General features: G+C 39.4%; 1 protein-coding gene across 1 annotated transcript; it reads left to right on the top strand.

Moving 5' to 3' along the window:
• The first annotated feature begins 914 nt into the window (after window positions 1-914).
• On the top strand, window positions 915-22,702 carry CDC25C (cell division cycle 25C). The gene is made up of 14 exons (XM_059917183.1): window positions 915-1,117; window positions 1,820-1,914; window positions 2,625-2,670; window positions 4,498-4,531; window positions 4,647-4,736; window positions 5,705-5,773; window positions 8,309-8,467; window positions 17,134-17,286; window positions 18,235-18,336; window positions 19,353-19,415; window positions 20,687-20,785; window positions 21,322-21,455; window positions 21,843-21,954; window positions 22,155-22,702. Exons 1-14 carry the CDS (start codon window positions 921-923, stop codon window positions 22,302-22,304), a joined length of 1,503 nt encoding a protein of 500 aa, XP_059773166.1. The 5' UTR covers window positions 915-920; the 3' UTR covers window positions 22,305-22,702.
• Window positions 22,703-22,832: the final 130 nt, after the last annotated feature.

The following is a 22,832-nucleotide window of genomic DNA, read 5'->3' as shown; positions in this document are numbered from 1 at the left end:
AGAGCCAATGAGGCGCCAAACTCCCTGTGGGGCGGGGCTTAACTCGGGCCTTGCAGAAACCTGGTGGGCCAATCGGCAGCCCGCTGGGCTGCGGGGCGGAGCAAATCTCGCTCCTTCCGGAACAGTTCACGCCCCGGGGTGATGTACGAGGCAAACGATTGGCCGAGGAATGGGGGGGCGGGGGATGGTCTAGGCGGGTGCGCGGAGATTGGCTGGCGCAGCTTAGAGGAGAGCGGGATAGGTTATTGGGAGGGCGGAAGGTTTGAATGGTCAAGGCCTATGACTGTTGATCTTGCTCTGAGGCTGTAACTTCGACAGTCCGCTGAGAGAAGCGGAGAAGCCAGACTCCGGCCTATCTGGTCGAGAGGCATAGCTGTCGTCTGGTTAAATCGCCTCCTTTCACCAGATTTCCTTGAATTCTGCTAGAGTCTTCGCTTGTGTGTGATTCCCCGCCTACTTCTCTTCCTCCTGAAGGCAAGTCTCAGACTCAAACCTGAGGTAAGCCCAGAGCTGTGTCCTCCTTGGAATCACGGGCCTCGCAAACAGAGGTTAGGGGGACAAAACAGGCGTTATCGCGAGTTAGGAGACCTGAATTCCTTCCTGTCAGGAGTCACGAGCTGTGTGGCCCCTAACAAGTCCAGGTCCTCTTTTCATTCCATCTTTTAAGGTCCTGAGGTTGCCTTTCGGTAAATTCAGGTTCCGCTGGAAAGGCCAAGCCGCTTCGGGCAAGTGCTATTTAACCTTCAAGCCAAGATGTGGTTCACCGTTTAGGAATGCCCCCTCCTTCAATATTGATCCGCTTGGTCGCTGCTGGAAAGGGTGGAGGAGGTTCTGACAGCTAGACCATCTGTGATGTACCTGTGTAGATGACGTTCTCCCTCTCTTAGCTAGGTTTTTTTCTTAGTAGGAACTCGGAGACCATGTCTGCAGAATTCTTTTCATCTACAAGAGAGGAGGGAAGCCCTGGCTCAGGACCTAGTTTTAGGTCCAATCAGAGGAAGATATTAAACCTGCTCCTGGAGAGAGAGACTTCCTTTTCCATCAGTTCCGATCTCCCTAGAACTCCAGTGGAGAAGAAACTTTTTGGTGATTCTGTAAACCTAAGCATCTTGTCCGGGTAAATCCACTTTTTCTTTTCACACCTTATCTCCTTTGCTCTTTTAAACAGTTTTTGGGTTTTTAAAAATTATCCTGGCTCAGAGATCAGGGTTTAAGTCTTAGCTCTGCCCTTGACTAGCCATGTGACCGTTTTGAGTCTCAGGCTTCTTTTCTGTGACATAATATCTTACTATCTTACTAGGATCTTGTGAGAATCAAATGATGTGATGTCTGGGAAAAGTCTTTGAAAATTTTATTGCATTATATGAGTTTCCACTTTATTAGTACTACTGTTAACGTTAATGTTACTGTACTTCAAATTCTGGACATGCCATGCCCTGATGTGTCAGCTAGCCAACAAAGTTGGAGAATCAGAGTAGTACTGGAGACTCCAGGGAGAAATCAAATCTGTGTTGTTATGTTGCTCAGGGCAAAAGATGTGTGGTCAAGACCCACCTCAGCCAATTTTTAAAAATTACCTTGCCTCAATATGTTAGTGAGGAGAAAATGAGGTACAGATTATTAGAGTAGAGAAAAGGTGGGAGATTTTTCTCAGCCTAATCTGAAATATTTCCAAAAAACAATTAGCTTTATTTGGACACTGCTCAGATTATGTGATAGTCATTGAGGGGTGTTTCAAATGAAGAGGATAATGTGATCTTTGCCTTTTAAGGATATTACAACCTAATGGGAATCTTGATGTATTATTATGTCTCAACAGAGAAACCCCAAAACGTTGCCTTAATCTTTCGAATCTTAGCAGCGGGGAGATGTCTGCCACTCAGTTTACCACTTCTTCAGACCTTGATGAAACTGGTAGGGAAAAGGGAGGTAAAAGCCTCAAGGGAAGGAATAACTGTTAGGGGTGAGGACAGAGTAGTAGGATAGAGATGGAAGGTGGTAAAAGTAAATAGAGAGCCTTGAAGATGGAATTCTTTGAGTACCTAGAGGATTTTTGAGGAGAATGATTCAGCCAATGGGAAGAGAATTGACCCCAATAGGAGTCACTTTGCATTGAGAAAGTTAGACAAGAAGGAATATTTTGTTGACTGATTGTGGGAATGAAAGTGGTAGTTAAAGATGAAAAGTTTTATGCCCTAGTCTAATCTCAGCAGAGGCAAAGAAACCAACATAAAGAAGTACTTTGTCAGCTAATTCTTATGTGTTTTTATAGGGTGTGTACCCCAAAGGAATGTGTTTTACTAGTCAACCATTTTAGTATTTGTTCTGATTTCACATTTCCTGAGTGATAAGCTTTCCTTTCTACTCATGGAAAAAATCTCTGTAGGTTAGCATAATGCACTGCTTCTCAGAGTTTTTTCTTTCAGTGACACATGTAAATTCTTAAGTTTCCATGAACTTGTACCTTATACCATGGTACCTTGTACCATGAAACTGGTACCTATCAAGAGCCTTTGTGTTCACAAGGCCAGCTTTTGAAATTAATATGGCTCACTGGTAATGAAGAAAATGAGAAGGAAAGACAAAATGCATGGACAAGAATAACTCTTCACATCTGATTGCAGGTCACTTGGATTCTACAGGACCTGAGGAAATACAGTTAGCTGGGATGTAAGTTCTTTTGCGAAATGAACCCCATGCTAAAGCCTTTTCAGCACTGGCCTGGGGATTTTATCCTATGCAGACTCTGTAGAGTAGAGAATGTTTCACTTTAGATGTAAGTGGGCTTGGAGGCCTAGATTCTTCCCTTGAAATGTTTTTAAGTTTCCAAGATCTAAATTGTGTTGTGAAAATGAAGGCTATTCATTTTAACCATCACATACAATCAGTATTGTCTTTATTTATTTATTTACTTTTTAAATAAATTTATTTATTTATTTATTTTAGCTGTGTTGGGTCTTCGTTTCTGTGCGAGGGCTTTCTCTAGTTGCGGCGAGCGGGGGTCACTCTTCATTGCGGTGCGCGGGCCTCTCACTATCGCGGCCTCTCCTGTTGTGGAGCACAGGCTCCAGACGCGCAGGCTCAGTAGTTGTGGCTCACGGGCCCAGTTGCTCCGCGGCATGCGGGATCTTCCCAGACCAGGGCTCGAACCCATGTCCCCTGCATTGGCAGGCAGATTCTCAACCACTGTGCCACCAGGGAAGCCCCAGTATTGTCTTTAGAATGGAGGAGAATGGTATACTGCATTTAGACGGAGTATATATATCTTAGTGGTTGAAAGTGCAGAGTGCAGGCTCTGGAATCAGAGTGTCTGGATTCCAGTGGCTTACTATTACTTCACCAGCTGACTCTGACAAGTTTCTTAATTTCAAGGGACCTCAGTTTCTTTATTTGTAATAAAGAAATAATAATAATGGAGATAATAATAGCACTTTACATAAATGGCTGCTGTGAGGATTAAATGAAAATGTGTACCTAATGCATACCATACATTTTATAATGTTTATTATTATTACTGTTGAAGATTCTTTGTTGGAGATTTTTTAAATTAATCTATTAATTAATTAATTAACTTTTGGCTGCGTTGGGTCTTCGTTGCTGCACGCGGGCTTTCTCTAGTTGCGGCGAGTGGGGGCTACTCTTTGTTGTGGTGCACGGGCTTCTCATTGCGGTGGCTTCTCTTGTTGTGGAGCACGGGCTCTAGGCGCATGGGCTTCGGTAGCTGTGGCACGCGGGCTCAGTAGTTGTGGCGCACAGGCTTTGTTGTTCCGTGGCATGTGGGATCTTCCCAGACCAGGGATCGAACCCGTGTCCCCTGAATTGGCAGGCGGATTCTTAACCACTGAGCCACCAGGGAAGTCCCGTGTTGGAGATCTTTAAATGTTCAATCAGAGAGTACTCAGGACTGAAAAGTAACTTTAATTCAACTTATTAAATTTATCATAAATTTTCCATTTGACTGTTTTAATCTTTTTATAGTATTATTCTTCGATGTTTAGATGAATTAGGTGCCACTTTCATGCACTAGGGAAGGCTTTCCATGAGTATTTTTAATCAATACATGTGAAAATTTTACTTTATATTGCCTGTATTTTCTTTGAATTGTTTATATGTCCTAACCCAGGTAAACTAGATAAAATCTGGAAAAGGAGGATAGAAATTCATAAAAAAATAAATATTAACTCCCAATAGTCAATGCTGAAAAATTAGTAAATTGTAAATTATGTCTGCATAAGATGTAGGACAAACTCATCATCTTTGATGCATATCTATATATATGGTTATGCCAGTGAAATGAGGTCCTTATCCCCAGGATGTCACTCAATGTCTTGATATTTACCACAGAGAACACCCTACATATTGTTATTGGAAGAGACATATCAACTAAGTACAGGTCTCCTAGAATGGAAGAAAGGAAAAGTGGGATGTCCCAAGCCACTGAAGAATAACCAAATCCTATTTGGGGTTTAACTGACTGGCAGTTTTTTTTATCTACAGGAATTATCACCAACACCTTGTAAAATGCAGCCCAGTGAGTAACTCATCTTTCTTGGGTCTGAGTTTGTTTGTCAGGTGGGAAGCAGAGGGCTTCCAGCTCACCTGTGGCTTAAGGATGCTGAATGTTCTCAAAAAACAATCTCTTGTAGGCACAGCTGCTTTGTAGCACTCCGAATGCTTTGGACCATGGCCACAGGAAGAAAGATGCAATATGTAGCTCATCCGCAAATAAAGAGAATGTGAGTGTTTTAATGGAAACCTAGATCCATTAGCAGTTTTCTTCCTTTGAGTGGAGCAACTAACTCATCAGTATCATTATGAGACCTAGAGCTGTTTGTGCCTCAGTATGCTAGACAAGCAAATTGCATCACTATGGAAAAAAAATTCTTTATGGTTTGTTTTGTTTTTACCCTTTAAAGTTTGATCCTAGCTCCAAGTCTTCCACAGCAGGTCATCATTATTACTCACGTTCAGTTGATTGCAGTGTAAGGAATTTAGGACTTTTTTTTTTTTTTTAAACAGATAGGGATAACTTACGTAACTTGTTCACATATTCTTTGCATGGCTTCATATATAAGTCTAGGTTTCTTAATTTCTTCTTATTTCCCCCTTAGCCCAGCTTCTTAGCCCCTATTCTGAGGAAGTCATTGTCCTTTTTTGTCTGAGTCTCAGACCATCCTTCAGTTCCAAGTTGAAACTGGCCTCTGCAAAGCTACCTAATCGCTAAGATAATTCTCTAACTAATCCCTTCAACTAATCCCATTTTCTAGCCATCATTTTTCTTTTCCCCGCCTCCCATCCTTTCCCCCAGGTCAGTATCTATAAAAGATAGCTGCTGTTCTTCTTTGCTCACATTGCCTAAGTTATGCCCATGTTTTTGGCTGTTCTAATCAGCTTTTTCTTGGATTACAGTCCTTCTAATCTCCCTTTATAATCACTTTTTAAAAATCTCATCATTCCTTCCCCTGCCAGGCTCCCTTTTTCCTCCCTTCCTTTGGCTTGTGATCATAAAATTAGTACCCTCCAGAGCAGATCTACACACCATAACAAATCCAAACCATAATTTGTATTTTCACGGTACGTGGTCAACCTTGGTTACATGTACTGTGTTTCGTAAGGATTATTCATGGCTTCATCAGATGAAATGTTTTTGGCAGGGTCTGCTGACACTTCTCTTCCTCCAGCCAATGTAGTTTTTCTTATGCAGGAAAACAGCACTTCAGAGCCCTTGGAGTGGTGGGTACCCAGGAACCTGAGGTCTCCTCTTTTTCTACTGGTGAGTCACTGGACATCTTCCTCAAGAGTCTACCGAGGTATTGTGGGGTAGAGGATGATAGATCTGGATTTATGCCCCTTTGAATTTTTCAAAGCTGACTTGGGTGAGGAAAGGGGTTGGAGAAGCAACCTTTGAGGAGGCAAAGGGAGGAGATGTTCCTCTGATCTTTTTATTCATTTAAGTTTAAGGAGAAGAAAAAATTCTTAGGCCTTTTAAAAAATTTCCCCTTTATTCTTTAAGTGTTTCCGCCACCCCCCTTCCCTGATTTTAAAAGTACTATGTGCCCCTTGTGAAAATGGTATAAAAATATAGTAAAATATAAAAAAGAAAATAGCTACCTCATAGAGAAAAACCACTATTAACATTTTACCTAATTTCTTTCAATCTTTTAACCATGTGTACAGTTTTACAAAGTTGAGGTCATATCATATATATAACTTCATATCCTGTTATTTTAAGTTAATATTAAAACTCTTAGTAAACATTACTTTTTAAGGGATGCTTTTATTCTAACACCTAGGTACAATACTTCCTGATTGTTGGACACTTAGGAGTATCCACATTTTGCTTTTACAAATAATGCTATCATGTAAGTTCTTGAGCACAAATTTTTGCCTATGTTAAAAATTTTTTTATTTAGGATTAGTACCAAGACACATAATTACTGGATTAAAAGGTTTAAATATTTTTAAGATTTTTGATACATATTGCCAAATTTCTTTCCAAAAAAAGTTCTAAGAATTTACATTTTCAGGAGCAATCCATGGCTCATTTGGATAATTTGTTATCACTTAAAAAAATTGCTAATTAGATGGGTAAAATGTTTTATTTTATGTTAAAAATAATTAGTAATGATTTCATGTGACTGTTAGCCATGTATATTTTCTCTAGTGAATGATTGTGTCCTTTGTCCATTTTGCTACTGGAGTCTTAAGTTACCCAGGCACTCACTTGTTGTGATTTTTTTCTTTTTTTTTTAAATTGAAGTACAGTTGATTTACAAGGTTGTGTTAGTTTCAGGTGTACAGCATCACTTGTTTTTAATAGACTATGGACTTAAGATACTCCAGAGATTTGGATTCTAATCTCAACCCTTTGGGAAAGCCATTTTAACATATCCCATGCTAAGTAGATAAAGTTGATCATGTTTCAGATTTTTGATTTCTTGGAGTAGGGGAAGACTTGGAGCATGGTAAATTACTAGATAGTCTTCTGTATACGTGTGTGTGATTTTTTTTTTAATGTAGTAAAATATACATAACATTTACCATCTAAACCATATTTTTGTGTACAACCCAGTGGCATTAAGTATGTTCACAATGTTGTACAACTATCAGCACTATCCATTTCAGAATTTTTTCATCCTTCAAAACAGAAGCTGTCTACCCATTAAATAATAACTGCGCTTTTCTCCCTCTGGTAACCTCTAGTCTCTTTTCTGTCTCTGTGAATTTGACTACTCTAGGTACTTCATGTAAGTAGAATCATATAATATTTGTCCTTTTGTTTCTGGCTTATCTCACTTAGCATAATGTCTTCAAGGTTCATCCATATTGTAGCATGCATCAGAATTTCATTCCTTTTTATGGCTGGATAATATTCCATCGTATGAATATACTGCATTTTGTTTATTCATTAATCTGTTGATGGACATTTTGAGTTGTTTACACCTTTTGGCTATTGTGAATAATGCTGCTGTGAACATTCGTATAAAAATATCTTCAAACCCCTGCTTTCATTCTTTGGGGTATATACCAAGAAATGGAATTACTGCTCATATATGGTAATTCTATGTTTGATTTTTTTGGGGAACCACCATACCGTTATCCATAGCGGCTGCACCATTTGACATTTCCCACAGCAATGTACAAGGGTTCCAATTTCTCCATATCCTTGCCAACACTTGTTATTTTCTGGGGTTTTTTGTTTGTTTGTTTAATAGTAGCTATCCTAATGGGTGCAAAGTAGTATCTCATTGTGATTTTGATTTGCATTTCCCTAATGACTAGTTATGTTGTGTATCTTTTCATGTGCTGAATGGTCATTTGTATATCTGTGGAGAAATGTCTGTTCAAGTCCTGTTTGCTTCTGTTGTTATTGTTGCTATTGTTGTTATTGTTGCTATTGTTGTTGAGTTGTAGGAGTTCTTTATATATTCTGAATATTAATCCCTTATATGTGATTTGCAAATATTTTATCCTATTCACTTTTTTGATAGTATTCATGTGATTTGCAAATATTTTATCCTATGGGTTGCCTTTTCACTTTTTTGATAGTATTCTTCAATGCACAAAAGTTTTTAATTTTGATGAAGTCCAGTTTATCTATTTTTTCTTTTGTTGCTTGTGGTTTTGTGTAATATCCAAGAAATCATTGCCAAATCCAAGGCTGTAAAGCTTTCCTCCTATTTTCTTCTAAGAGTTTTATAGTTTTAGCTCTTACATTTAGGTCTTTGATTCATTTTGAGTTAATATCTGTATATGATGTAAGGTAACGGTCCTGGATAGTTTTTAATATTGTCAATATAATTCATAGGATAATGGAAACTTGGTGGAAAGTGAAATGAAACATCTGGACAGTCCCATTACTACAGTTTCAAAATTAGATAAAAATCCAGAGCTAGGAGAAAACCAGACAGAGGAGATTTCAGATGAGTTGATGGAGTTTTCTCTGGAAGATCAAGAAGAGGCCAAGGTAAAGTAGTCTCTGATGGTGTCTTTGCATTTTTCAAATTCCTTCATTCTTTTTAATTAATTAATTAATTTGTTTGTTTGTTTGTTTGTGGCTGCGTTGGGTCTTCGTTCCTGTGCGCAAGCTTTCTCTAGTTGTGGCGAGCGGGGGCTACTCTTCGTTGTGTGCTTGGGCTTCTCATTGGGTGGCTTCTCTTGTTGCAGAGCATGGGCTCTAGGTGTGTGGGCTTCAGTAGCTGTGGCACGCAGGCTCAGTAGTTGTGGCTCGCAGGCTCTAGAGTGCAGGCTCGGTAGTTGTGGCGCACGGGCTTAGTTGCTCCGTGACATGTAGGATCTTACGGACCAGAGCTCAAACCCGTGTCCCCTGCATTGGCAGGAGGATTCTTTTTTTTTTTTTTTTTTTAACATCTTTATTGGGGTATAATTGCTTTACAGTGGTGTGTTAGTTTCTGCTTTATAACAAAGTGAATCAGTTATACATATACATGTGTCCCCATATCTCTTCCCTCTTGTGTCTCCCTCCCTCCCACCCTCCCTATCCCACCCCTCTAGGGGGTCACAAAGCACCGAGCTGATCTCCCTGTGCTATGCGGCTGCTTCCCACTAGCTATCTATTTTACATTTGGTAGTGTATATATGTCCATGCCACTCTCTCACTTTGTCACAGCTTACCCTTCCCCCTCCCCGTATCCTCAAGTCCATTCTCTAGTAGGTCTGTGTCTTTATTCCTGTCTTGCCCCTAGGTTCTTCATGACCTTCTTTTTTTTTTTTTAGATTCCATATATATGTGTTAGCATACTGTATTTGTTTTTCTCTTTCTGACTTACTTCACTCTGTATGACAGACTCTAGGTCCATCCACCTCACTACAAATAACTCAATTTCGTTTCTTTTTATGGCTGAGTAATATTCCATTGTATATATGTGCCACATCTTCTTTATCCATTCATCTGTTGATGGACACTTAGGTTGCTTCCATGTCCTGGCTATTGTAAATAGAGCTGCAATGAACATGTTGGTACATGACTCTTTTTGAATTATGGTTTTCTCAGGGTATATGCCCAGCAGTGGGATTACTGGGTCATATGGTAGTTCTATTTTTAGTTTTTTTAAGGAACCTCCATACTGTTCTCCATAGTGGCTGTATCAATTTACATTCCCACCAACAGTGCAGGAGGGTTCCCTTTTCTCCACACCCTCTCCAGCATTTATTGTTTGTAGATTTTTTGATGATGGCCATTCTGACCGGTGTGAGATGATATCTCATTGTAGTTTTGATTTGCATTTCTCTAATGATTAATGATGTTGAGCATTCTTTCATGTGTTTGTTGGCAATCTGTATATCTTCTTTGGAGAAATGTCTGTTTAGGTCTTCTGCCCATTTTTGGATTGGGTTTTTGTTTTTTTGATATTGAGCTGCATGAGCTGCCTGTAAATTTTGGAGATTAATCCTTTGTCTGTTGCTTCATTTGCAAAGATTTTCTCCCATTCTGAGGGTTGTCTTTTCGTCTTGTTAATGGTTTTCTTTGCTGTACAAAAGCTTTTAAGTTTCATTAGGTCCCATTTGTTTATTTTTGTTTTTATTTCCATTTCTCTAGGAGGTGGATCAAAAAGGATCTTTCTGTGATTTATGTCATAGAGTGTTCTGCCTATGTTTTCCTCTATGAGTTTGATAGTGTCTGGCCTTACATTTAGGTCTTTAATCCATTTTGAGTTTATTTTTGTGTATGGTGTTAGGGAGTGTTCTAATTTCATTCTTTTACATGTAGCTGTCCAGTTTTCCCAGCACCACTTATTGAAGAGACTGTCTTTTCTCCACTGTATATTCTTGCCTCCTTTATCAAAGATAAGGTGACCATATGTGTGTGGGTTTATCTCTGGGCTTTGTATCCTGTTCCATTGATCTATATTTCTGTTATTGTGCCAGTACCATACTGTCTTGATTACTGTAGTTTTGTAGTATAGTATGAAGTCAGGGAGCCTGATTCCTCCAGCTCCGTTTTTCTTTCTCAAGATTGCTTTAGCTATTCGGGGTCTTTTGTGTTTCCATACAAATTGTGAAATTTTTTGTTCTAGTTCTGTGAAAAATGCCACTGGTAGTTTGATAGGGATTGCATTGAATCTGTGGATTGCTTTGGGTAGTATAGTCATTTTCACAATGTTGATTCTTCCAATCCAAGAACATGGTATATCTCTCCATCTATTTGTATCATCTTTAATTTCTTTCATCAGTGTCTTATAATTTTCTGCCTACAGGTCTTTTGTCTCCTTAGGTAGGTTTATTCCTAGATATTTTATTCTTTTTGTTGCAGTGGTAAATGGGAGTGTTTTCTTAATTTCACTTTCAGATTTTTCATCATTAGTGTATAGGAATGCAAGAGATTTCTGTGCATTAATTTTGTATCCTGCTACTTTACCAAGTTCATTTATTAGCTCTAGGAGTTTTCTAGTAGCATCTTTAGGATTCTCTATGTATAGTATCATGTCATCTGCAAACAGTGACAGCTTTACTTCTTCTTTTCTGATTTGGATTCTTTTTATTTCTTTTTCTTCTCTGATTGCTGTGGCTAAAACTTCCAAAACTATGTTGAATAATAGTGATGAGAGTGGGCAACCTTGTCTTGTTCCTGATCTTAGTGGAAATGGTTTCAGTTTTTCACCATTGAGGACAATGTTGGCTGTGGGTTTGTCATATATGGCCTTTATTATGTTGAGGAAGTTTCCCTCTATGCCTACTTTCTGGAGGGTTTTTATCATAAATGGGTGTTGAATTTTGTCAAAAGCTTTCTCTGCATCTGTTGAGATGATCATATGGTTTTTCTCCTTCAATTTGGCAGGAGGATTCTTAACCACTGGGCCACCAGGGAAGTCCCTGAGCTTTTCTTTGTGAGAAGTTTTTTTTTGTCATTGTTGTTGTTTTTAATTATTTTATTTTATTTTTTGGCTGCGCCGCGTGGCATGTGAGATCTTAGTTCCCTAACCAGGGATTGAACCCATGCTGCCTGCAGTGGAAACGTGGAGTCTTAACTACTGGACCTCCAGGGAAGTCCCTGTGAGAAGTTTTAAAATTACTAATTTAATCTCTTTATTTTTTGCAGGTCTAGTCAGATTTTCTGGTTTTTTTCTTGACAATAGTTTTTGTCTTTTTAGGAATTTTCCCATTTAACCTAAGTTTTCTCATTCATTAGAATATAATTGTTCATAGTATACCATTATGATTTTCTAAAATTAATTAATTAATTTATTTATTTTGGCTGAACCAGGTCTTAGTTGAGGCATGTGGGATCTTTTAGTTGCGGCATGCAGGCTCTTAGTTGCGGCATGCGTGCAGGATCTAGTTCCCCAACCAGGGATCAAACCTGCGCGCCCTGCATTGGGAGCACAGCGTCTTACCTACTGGACCACCAGGGAAGTCCCCATTATGATGTTTTTAAAACTCTATATGATTGGTTGTAATGTCTTCTCTTTCATTTGTGATTTTAGTAATTTGAGTATTTTCTCTTTTTTTCTTGGTCAGTCTAGCTAAAGGTTTATCAATTTTGTTGATTTTTTCAAAGAACCAACTTTTTGTTGTGTTGTTTTTCTCTATTGTTTTTCTGTTCTCTACTTCACTGAGTTTTGCTCTAATCTGTCTTATTTCCTTCCTTCTGCTTGCTTTGGATTTACTTTCTTCTTTAGTGGAGGTTAGGTCATTGACTTGAATTCTTCCTTCTTTTTTATTATAGATATTTACAGCTATAAATTTCTTCTAAGCACTGGTTTAGCTGCATTTTTACCTAAGTTTTTGTATGTTATATCTTCATTCTCATTCATCTCAAAGTATTTTCTGATTTCCCTTGTGATCTTTTTTGACCCACTGGTTATTTAGGAGTGTGTTAATTTCTACATATTTGTGAGTTTTCCAGATTTTTTTCTATTATAAATTTCTAACTATTCGATTGTGATCAGAGAACATACTTTGTATCACTTCAATCCTTTAAAATTTATTGAGGCTTTTTTTTTATGTCCTAGTATGTAGTCTATCCTGGAGAATGTTCCATGTGTATTAGAGAAGAATGTATATTCTACTCTTGTTGGGTACAGTATTCTATAGATGTCTGTTAGATCTAGTTGGTTTATAGTATTGCTTCAGTTTTTGAGCTTTCTAAAAATGGAACCATACTAAATGCGGCCATCACTGGCCTTGCTATTCTCACCAGGGCATTTGTTGTTCCTTCAGCCTGAAACACTCTTCCCCTGGGCAAACATGATTTTCTCCCTCATTTCGGTCTCTTATCTCCACATATGTCACCTTAACAGAAAGGCCTTTCCCGACAAACTTCTAACCCCAATATTTTTCCTATCTTTTATCCTTCTTTATTTTTTACTTACAGCACTTTTCACAACATGAAAGTACAGAGTATATTTATTTGTTTGTCTCTTCTACTCTCTGATTCACTGCTATGTTATCTGGTACGTACTTAAAAATTGTCAAACAGGTATGTGAATGTGGAAGTCTGGAAGTAAGAGCAGAAGTCTTGAGAGAAAAATTTGAGAGTCATCAGCATAGAGGGAAAGTTTAAATTCATGGGTAGAAAAAAATCACCTATGGCAAGAGTGAGGAGATTAAAAAAGGGCCAGGTCCTTGCCCTGAATCCAGCATCTGTTAGAGGTTTGGTAGGTGAGGAAGCTTGACAAAGAAGACTGAGAAGGAGCAACAGAGAGGTAGAAGCATCACAGTTCTTTTAGTAAACAGTTGTCTATACTAGAACTAAACTAAGAAACTAGGCTGTGCCATTGAAGCTAAATAAGGGATTAGCCAAGTCAGTGGAAGGCACTGTGAGCTTCAGGATGATACATGGCTAAAGAAGTGACTGTCTGATGTGACAACAAGAAGATTGTTGATAGCCTTGACAAGAGCAGTAGAGTGGTACAGACAGAAGCCAAGACTATGTGTGCTGAAGAGCATGCAAGCCATGAGGAAATGATGATGCCTCCTCAGTTTACAAAGTAATAATTATCCAATTTGACCTTTTTATAAAATTTGCAAGTAGAATTGAACTTTTCTTCTTGCTGGACTTTGCAATGCTCTAAAACTCCCAGATTTGGAAAGTGTTCATTGATTCCTTAAACAATGAAAGCCATTAGTTGGTAGATCTAAGACAGCTGGTCCTGGGATCTCCCCTCACCAGCTTCTGGTAACTGGGAAACTTCTAACTGGCTAGACAAATCTAAAGTATCATCATCATCATTCCTCTATGACCTAGCACTTATACTCCTTGCAATAAGTTGCCATTTGTTTTTATATAAATGTATTGGAAAGTATCTGTCAAAACAGTAGTGGCTGTTTCTGTTTGTTAAAGTAGTTTTTTGCTCTCGTTTATTTCTGGCTTCTTGTCCTTGGACAATATGAAACCCAAAGAGATGTTTATCACCTTCGTTATCACCATCATAATAGTTACCAAAAACGTAAAGCTTCAGTGCAACAGAATAGAGATTCGAGAAATAGACCCATGCATATATGGTCAATTGATAATAAACCAAGACACAAAAGCAATTAAATGGAGAAGGCATAGTCTTTTCAACACGTTGTGCTGGAGCAATTGAAAATCCATCTGAAAAACAAAAACAAAAACAAAAACTTCAATCTATACTTCACACCATATATAGAAATTAGCACAAAATGGATCATGGGCCTAAATATAAAACCTAAAACTGTAAAACAACTGAAGGAAAAAACATAGGAGAAAAATGTTTGTGACCTTGTGTTAGGCAAAGATTTCTTAGATGTAATGCTAATAAATGGATACATTTCACTTAGTAGATAATTAATTCAAACTCTTTAAAATGAACCCTTAGCTTAACAATTACAGTGTGTTCTAGAGAGGCTCTTTTGGTTAAAAGAAACAAAGATTGCACTAAGGCCAGCAAATTTGAAATTCTGATCTGGCTTCCTCCTGCATTCTTCTCAGGGCAAAACTGAAGTTACATGAAGGGAAGTCTGTCATGGAGGCTGGGTAGCCTGCTCCTCAGTTCTTCACCACATTTACTCTACCACCGTACCTTTGGTTCATCCATCCATTCATCATTGGCATCATGGCCTTGACTATATCTCTTGGCTTCTTCCTTTATTTTTTTATTTTTTAAAATTTTTTATTTATTATTTATTTATTATTTTTATTTTTGGCTGTGTTGGGTCTTCGTTTCTGTGTGAGGGCTTTCTCCAGTTGCGGCGAGTGGGGGCCACTCTTAATCGCGGTGCGCGGGCCTCTCACTATCGCGGCCTCTCTCGTTGCGGAGCACAGGCTCCAGACGCTCAGGCTCAGTAGTTGTGGCTCATGGGCCCAGTTGCTCCGCGGCATGTGGGATCTTCCCAGACCAGGGCTCGAACCCGTGTCCCCTGCATTGGCAGGCAGATTCTCAACCACTGCGCCACCAGGGAAGCCCGCTTCTTCCTTTTAATAAAGCTTTGGCTTCTGCTGCTGCCTAATTATTTTGATATTTTCCAAGTTAGACTCCCAGAGAGGGAACCTGATTGGCCCAGGTTATGTTTACATATTCTTGACCACTAAATAGGAGTGTTCAGTCAGCAATATGGTCCAGTCACCAGTGGCTTGGAGTAGGGTTGTGGAGACATAGGGAGATGACTGGCAGGGGTCCAAGGGAAAAGGTAGTTGTAGAATGTTGGTATATCAAATGTGAACTGTACCTTCAACTGGTACCATGAACAATGGAGTTTTCCTTAGGACCATGGGTGTAACAAACACTGTCGTGTAAATATAGTTATTGTAAAGTAAAATACTGATGTTCATATTTTCTTCTCCTAGAAACCATTTACTATCAATGTGTGTTCTAATTTTGGCTCTCTTATCTCTTATTTAGGAGGTCTAGCACCCTCCTAAATCAATCCATGGCAATTAGTGAGGTGAGTGTATAAAGAAGGAAACAGAGGATAAGAATCTTGGATTAGTTGAAACTTGCCATCAGAGGTCTTTTAATATATCCCCCTGCCTCTGGGTATATAACACACCTATCATGCCTTTCAAAGAGACAATTAGTCCATCCTCCTGTATTTAGTCTATTCCTGGGCCAGCAACTCCCAAGACTAGTTCTTCATGGTATTTAATCTATTTTTTTCCTGATGGGCTTCATAGTTTCAATCCTATAATGGTCATCCTGATATTAGATTCTAGTGTTTTCGTTTCCCTTGCATGCTGCTTATTTTGCTATATTTCTTCCCCATTCATCCCCTCCTAGAAGGCTGAATGACATTTTTTCTCTCTCACTCCACAGATTGAAAATATTTAAAAAAAAAAAATATTTTTCCCCAGAAAGTTCCAAAAAGTAAGCTTGAATTTGCCCACACAGGAAACTATTTACATAACATTTACATTGTATTAGGTATTATAGGTATTAGGTATAGGTATAGGTATTAGCTGTATTATAATCTAGAGATGATTTAAAATATACAGGAGGGACTTCCCTGGCGGTTCAGTGGTTAAGACTCCACACTTCCACTGCAAGGGGCATGGCTTTGATCCCTGGTCAGGGAACTAAGATCCCACATGCCGCGCAGCGCGGCCAAAAAATAAATAAATAAAATACAGTATACAGGAGGATGTTCGTAGATTATATACAGATACTACATAGTTTTAAGTAAGGGACTTGAGCGCCTCTAGATTTTGGTATCTGTAGTAGTCCTGGAACCAGTCTCTCACAGATACCAAGGGACAACTATATACTCTTGCTTCTTAGTACTTTTTCACCCAGGCTAACTTTTTTGGCTTGTCATCTTCAGTTTTGTCAGGGTTCTTAAATCTTGATTGTCAGGGTCTTGGACTTCCTTGGTGGCGCAGTGGTTAAGAATCCGCCTGCCAACGGAAGGGACATGGGTTCGATCCCTGGTCCGGGAAGATCCCACATGCTGCAGAGCAATTAAGCCCGTGCGCCACAATTACTGATCCTGTGCTCTAAAGCACACGAGCCACAACTACTGAGCCCTCGTGCCACAACTACTGAAGCCCGTGCGCCGCAACTACTGAGTTCGCATGCCACAGCTACTGAAGCCTGTGTGCTCTAGGGCCCACGTGCCACAAGTACTGAACCCATGTGCGGCAACTACTGAAGCCCGTGCGCCTAGAGCCTGTGCTCTGCAACAAGAGAAGCCACTGCAATGAGAAGCCTGCACACTGCAACGAAGAGTAGCCCACACTCACCGCAATTAGAGAAAGCTCGCGTGCAGAAAGAAGACCCAACACAGCTGGAAAAAAAAAATTGTTTTTTGATTGTCAGGGTCTTAGGATCCCATAGAGAAACTATCATATGACTGGAGGAACTAAGCTTGCATTTGCTTTCTTCTACAAGAATTGTTATATATAAGATGGTCAGGTTGAGAATTTGGCTGGATTTAAAACATCTAGGAGAGATGGAACATCATGCAGTCTGAGGAGAAAGATGTTAATGAGGAGGGGAAGACAGGTTGCTTACCTGGGGCATTGTTTCTCAAACTTGAGTGTTCCTAGGAGTCACCTGGGCATCTTGTTAGAGTGCAAATTTTAACTTAGCAGGTCTGGGGCGAAGCCTAACATCTGGGATTCTGCATTTCTAACAAGCTCCCAGGAGATGTTCACAGTGCTGGCCTGCAGACACACTTTCAGGAGTAAGAACCTTGGGGTTTCATATTTCCAAACAGGCATCTGTGAACAGGAGCTGCCTGTATCGCTCCTCTTCGTTGCCAGACAGTTTGAACAGTCCAAGACTGAAGCAGATGGTAAAATTCAAGGACAACACAATACCAGATAAAGTAAAAAAGAAGTATTGTTCTAGCCACAAAGAGCTCAGGAAGGTAAGAAACTTTTTAAGAAGACAGGCTCTTTAATCTTCTATCTCGTCTTCTCCACTTTTCTGGTATGGGGATTGCTTTAGTATATCTTTTGGTCTTCTTCCTCATTACTTTTACTTTTATCTCTTCTTTCCATCTTCCTGTTTTCTTTTCTACATCTGCATCCATATATAAAATATTTAATAATAAATATGTTATATTATATTATAATTTTGGAAATGATGTCATTGTATTGTCTTCCCAACCCTCTTTTTTAAGATCTGAGAGAGTACAAGGGAACTTTGATTGGTAAGGACATTTATTGTTGTTTTATATGCATTCTGAGAGAAGTAGCATCCTAGAGCACACTTGTTTGGTGGAAAGCAAATTCTGAAAAACTTAGCCCTCATCCCCTATACCTCCTTTAAAAAAATCTCAATACATTTGGCTATTTTATAAAATCAGTGTATGATGTTACAGAAAAATGGAAAATGCAGATAAGCAAAAAGAAGCCATTGCAAAATGCCCATAATCCCACAGGCCAGAGATAATTACTGTTAATACTTGATGTATAGTCTTTCAGACATTTTTTTAATGCAAATATGTTTTTTCTTTTATTAAAGTGGCATTATAAAGAACATGTTTTCTAACCTACTTAATGATATCATGTCATATTTTCATGTCAATGAAATTTACAACATACTTTTTATTCCTTAATAGTAATCTATAATGTGTGGATATGATTTGTTTAGTCAAGATCCTGTTATTGATCATTTATTAGTAATTTTTCTCTGTTGTAAACATCCTTACAGCCAAATCTTTGTACATATCTTTATTTTCTTAGTAAAACAAGTGGAATTATTAGATCAAAGAGTATGCATATTTTTAATGTCTCCCTCCACTCCTTCCATCCCATGGTTTTTAAACCTTTAACATGAGGACTGGGGGTGGGGGGAATCTTGTTGTCTTCAGGGCTTAGGTATAAAGAAAATGGCCTCCCTCTGTGACATTAATATGACTCAGATGCTGGAGGAAGATTCTAACCAGGGGCCTCTGATTGGTGATTTCTCCAAGGTGAGTTTGGTTACACCAATCCTATATTTCATCCTGTATTTTGGATCTGAATCTTCTCTGCTTGCAGAGGACACTAGGTTTAATTAATCATGCATCTTCACCAAGTACTCATTGATAACCTGAAAGTCCTGTAGTGGTAGATCTAGGCCCTAAGCCTTTCATGAGAAAGGATTCCTTATTCATTCTGGGAATATCCAGAGCAGTGGGGAAAATAAGAGGCTTTTTTTTTTTTTTTTTGGGCTGTACCGTGCAGCATGCAGGATCTTAGTTTCCCAACCAGGGGTCGAACCCGTCCGCCCTGCAGTGGAAGCACGGAGTCTTAACCACTGGACTGCCAGGGAAGTCCCGAGTATGAGGCTTTCTACTTTTTTTTTTCTTTTAATATATTTTAAAATTATGTAAATAATACTTGGTCACTACAGAAAAGATGGAAAATGAAATCTACCCTAAATCTTGTCAGAGTATTAGTGCTTTTATTTAATATTTTCTTGGTGTATATTCCTGCAGACTTTTTTCTGTGTATTTTCGCAAACACACATGCATGTACACAAATACATTTTTTGTTTTTCCATGTTTGTTTTGTGATCTCTTGAGGTTTTTATTCCCTCTCATTTGATGTATCAGGAACATCTTTTCATGTCAATAAACAGTTCTGCTTCATCATTTCATCACTTTTAATAGCAGCACAGTACTTCTTTCTTTCTTTCTTTTTTGGCTGCCCATAATTTCTTGATAAATCCTTTCTTGTAGGATATTTACTTCTACAATTTTTCCTTATGGACTATACCAAGGTGGACATATTTGTAGCTAAATCTGAAACTTTGTACACATCCATAATTATTTCCTTAGGATCAGTTCTTAGAAATGAAATTGCTGCATATACACGTTATAGAGACCATTGATTTCTGAAGGCATCTGAGGTTTTAAATGTCATTTGGAAAGGACAATATATGGGTCATGATCTCAAATTTGGGTATAGAGAACTTGCTGTTATTTCAGCTCTTGGGTATTTCTAGGTATGTGCGCTGCCGACCGTGTCAGGGAGACACCAAGATCTGAAGTACGTCAACCCAGAAACAGTAAGCAGATTTCTGGAGATGGTAACTGGTTACATAAGCTACCATCTGGTCTGTTCTGTCCCTAAAATCCCCACTTCCATTTGTATTTATTTCTGTGTTCACTCATACAGGCTCTTTATTCAACTGAAGCTGTATTAAAGGACTCTCTTTTATATGCACCTTTGTTTTTAATTAAACAAATGATATATAATTGTTATGAAAGAAAGGAAGGAAGGAGGAAGGGGAAAGGAAAAAAGTAAAAATCACCCAGTTAGGCTGAACTTACATCCTGGTTTACATGTTACAATCCCGTTTATGCCTATTAGTGTAGGGTAATTATTAATAGTGTTCTCTTTCACTCTCAAAAGTGTCCCAGTTTGTGCAGTAATTGTTTGGTCACTCTACCCATAACGTCACCACCAGAAATAAGCACTAGTAATACTTTCCTTATGGCCTTACACATTTTATTCTGGCATAAGTTTTACAAAAATAGGATCATAATAAACATGTAATTTTGCAATTAGCTTAGTAAGACATTGTAAACATCTTTCTATAGCAATAAAAAGATATCTATATTATCCTTTTAATGGCTATGTAATATTCTGTTATACTGATAATGTCTAATTTATTTAATTAAACCCCTTTTATTGAGTATTTAAGTTATTCATAATATTTTGATAATCTGAAACAATGGTGAGATGAATATTATTGTGCCCTATCTTTATGTACTTTTCTGTTTACTTAAGACGTTAGAAAAGAAATTGTTGAAAGTGTAATTGCATTTATTTTTATAGGTATTTACAAAGTCCCCTCCAGAAAGGTTGAACCAATTGACATAACTACACGAAGCTTAAGTTTCCTCTTCTGGATATCACCCCTTTCCTTCCATATCCCTTTCGGGAAACTTGCTGTCTAATTTTACAGCGGTGGGTGGGGAATCATTTCTCATTTCTTCTTGTAAAATCAGGAGCTCTAGCTGCTACCTGTGCCCTTACAGAAGTCCTTGGGTATCTTCTCAGAGGCTGACTGCAGCCATGCCTGCCTCCAAATAAGTAGCCTGAGTGTGGTTTTCCCTGATGTCCTGGCAATACCAGCTATTTTGGTTCTCCAAAAAGGCCATTTCCTATTTTATCCTCTTATGTGGGGTGGGGCTGCATCACTGCCATATTTCAACCATAGGGGGGACTTTGGAGGCTGGGTGTACGGTGGAATGCTGTGCAAATCAGGAACTGTGTGACTGGCTCTTCTCTCCCTCAGAAGAAGCAGGATATTCAATCATAGTTTCTGTGCAGGTGGCTGCCTTGCTTTTGGGGAAGTTCCAGGGTCTGATAGAGAAATTTTATATCATCGATTGCCGCTATCCATATGAGTACCTGGGAGGACACATCCAGGTAAGCTTACATTGAGGACTTAGCAGGGAAGGGGCTGGGGATAGCTCTTTATTGAGAAGTCTGGACAAAGGGTCCTGTGAACTCTAGAACCAGGGCAGATATTATACATTTGGAGCACATCAAGGCTGTTAGTCCTCATTCCTGTTCTAATTCTGTGTACTTTGAGCAATTTACTTTCCCTTTCCCTCTTAGACCAATCTCCCTTTTTTCTATAGGAGCCAAGAGCTCCTACCTGGAAGTAAAAACATTCATCCAAGGACTGAGAAACACTTTGCAAACACTTAATGCTTACAGACATTCCTCACAATGATCCCTACACTTCAGGCAGTTCCATTCTATAAACATGTATTGAGCACCTACTACATACCAAGCTCCATGCCAGGCCCTGGGGGTAGATACAGGTAGATTGCCTTTCTGAAAGTACTTATAGTCTAGCATTCCTGAACCAAATATTTCAAGATGGTATTCCAGTTATTTCTAAGTGTTGGCCCTGTTCACAGATCCTTAAGGAAATACTTAATAAAATTCTTTTACAGGGAGCTTTAAACTTGTACAGTCAAGAAGAACTATATAACTTCTTTCTGAAGAAACCCATTGTCCCGTTGGATACTCAGAAAAGAATAATCATTGTGTTCCACTGTGAATTCTCCTCAGAGAGGGGTCCCCGAATGTGAGTGTCTACACAGGGTAGGGTGGGTGATGGAAATGGATCTTGAGTAGGGACTTACAGCCAGGGAACCTTCCCAGATCAGTTCAGACAGAGACTGAATCAATGAATGCTTTCCACTGAAGTTTGAAGAATGTTAAGGAGGTGGAGGAAAGGGGTTTCTACAATTCAAAGGTTTGAAGCAGTGAAGGAAAAAGGATTGGGAATTAGGTACCAATGGAGCAAAGGAGAAAGAGTGGTGCCACTTGGACCTTGTTTTGCAAAAACAGATCTGGAGCTCCTTTTGAGGGTTAGCAAAAGTCTATTCTTCCTCCCCTTCCCCAGTGAATAGCCCATGGAATCCTGAACTCGCTTCTTTCCACCCCACCCATCCCTGGATTTTCTCTAAAGGTACCGCTCTCTGAGACAAGAGGACAGGGCTGTGAACCAGTATCCTGCACTGTACTACCCAGAGCTGTATATCCTCAAAGGGGGCTACAGAGACTTCTTTCCAGAATATATGGTAAAGGATGGGGCACATGGGGCAACCGGGGAGCCCAAACTCGGGGAAGCCTACTTTAGCATGCAGCCCCCAGGTCCTGCAAAGCCCTCTGAGAAGAAACTGCTGCTCCTTCTTAGCCACTACTTGCAGCATCTCTATTATACCTAGTAGGCAGACTGCAGGCATCAAGAGGATCCCTTACTCTGTCCCCTGCCTTTCAGGAGCTGTGCGAACCACAGAGCTACTGCCCTATGCATCACCAGGACCATAAGGCTGAGCTGCTGAGGTGTCGAAACCAGAGCAAAGCATGGGAAGGGGAGCGGCAGCTGCAGGAACAGATTGCCTTACTGGTGAAGGATGTGAGCCCATGATATCAGCTCACCCACTGGCTGCCTAGGACTCACCAAAAGACACTGTAGAAACCCTAAGCAGAAAGAGGCCATCTTCTATTCAGCTAAACCCAAGATGTTAAGAGATGTCAGCAAACCAACAGGCTGCCAAACTACTGAAATCCCAGGCCTGGGGACTGGTTAGGTGTCAGTAGAGCTGCTGGCTGGTGGGAAGTCCTGGAGCTGGCTCTGTAAGGCTGGAGCCTTGGGTTGCATAGAGATTTGTGTTGCTTCAGGGAGCTGTTGCATTCCTCTTCCTAACTGCTCGAGTCTCCTCAGAGGTCAGCCACATCTTTTTCCCCGTGGGCTTCTGGCTATGCAAGAGAGAGTTGCCCATCTTCTTTCTCTATATTTTCCTTCTTCGTCTCCCTCTCTCACCTTTTTTTTAAAATGGGAAAATAAACATTGAAGAATGAGAAATGCTATTGTGAGCCCAGTCTGTTCCTAGAAGATGTGTATAAGGAAGTAATCACCACATTAAACTCCTTTGGACAAAGATGTAGCCATCTC

This window comes from Balaenoptera ricei, chromosome 3 (assembly GCF_028023285.1).
Source record: "Balaenoptera ricei isolate mBalRic1 chromosome 3, mBalRic1.hap2, whole genome shotgun sequence".
Lineage (NCBI taxonomy): Eukaryota > Metazoa > Chordata > Mammalia > Artiodactyla > Balaenopteridae > Balaenoptera > Balaenoptera ricei.
Note: the sequence above shows the minus strand (reverse complement) of the source record. Positions and strands in the feature narration are given on the sequence as shown.

Coding starts and splice junctions, on each gene's coding strand:
- CDC25C (XM_059917183.1), top strand. CDS start 921: ATGTCTGCAGAATTCTTTTCATCTACAAGAGAGGAGGGAAGCCCTGGC. Junction 5,774..8,308: donor GGTCTCCTCTTTTTCTACTG/GTGAGTCACTGG, acceptor TATAATTCATAG/GATAATGGAAACTTGGTGGA. Junction 18,337..19,352: donor TGATTGGTGATTTCTCCAAG/GTGAGTTTGGTT, acceptor GGGTATTTCTAG/GTATGTGCGCTGCCGACCGT.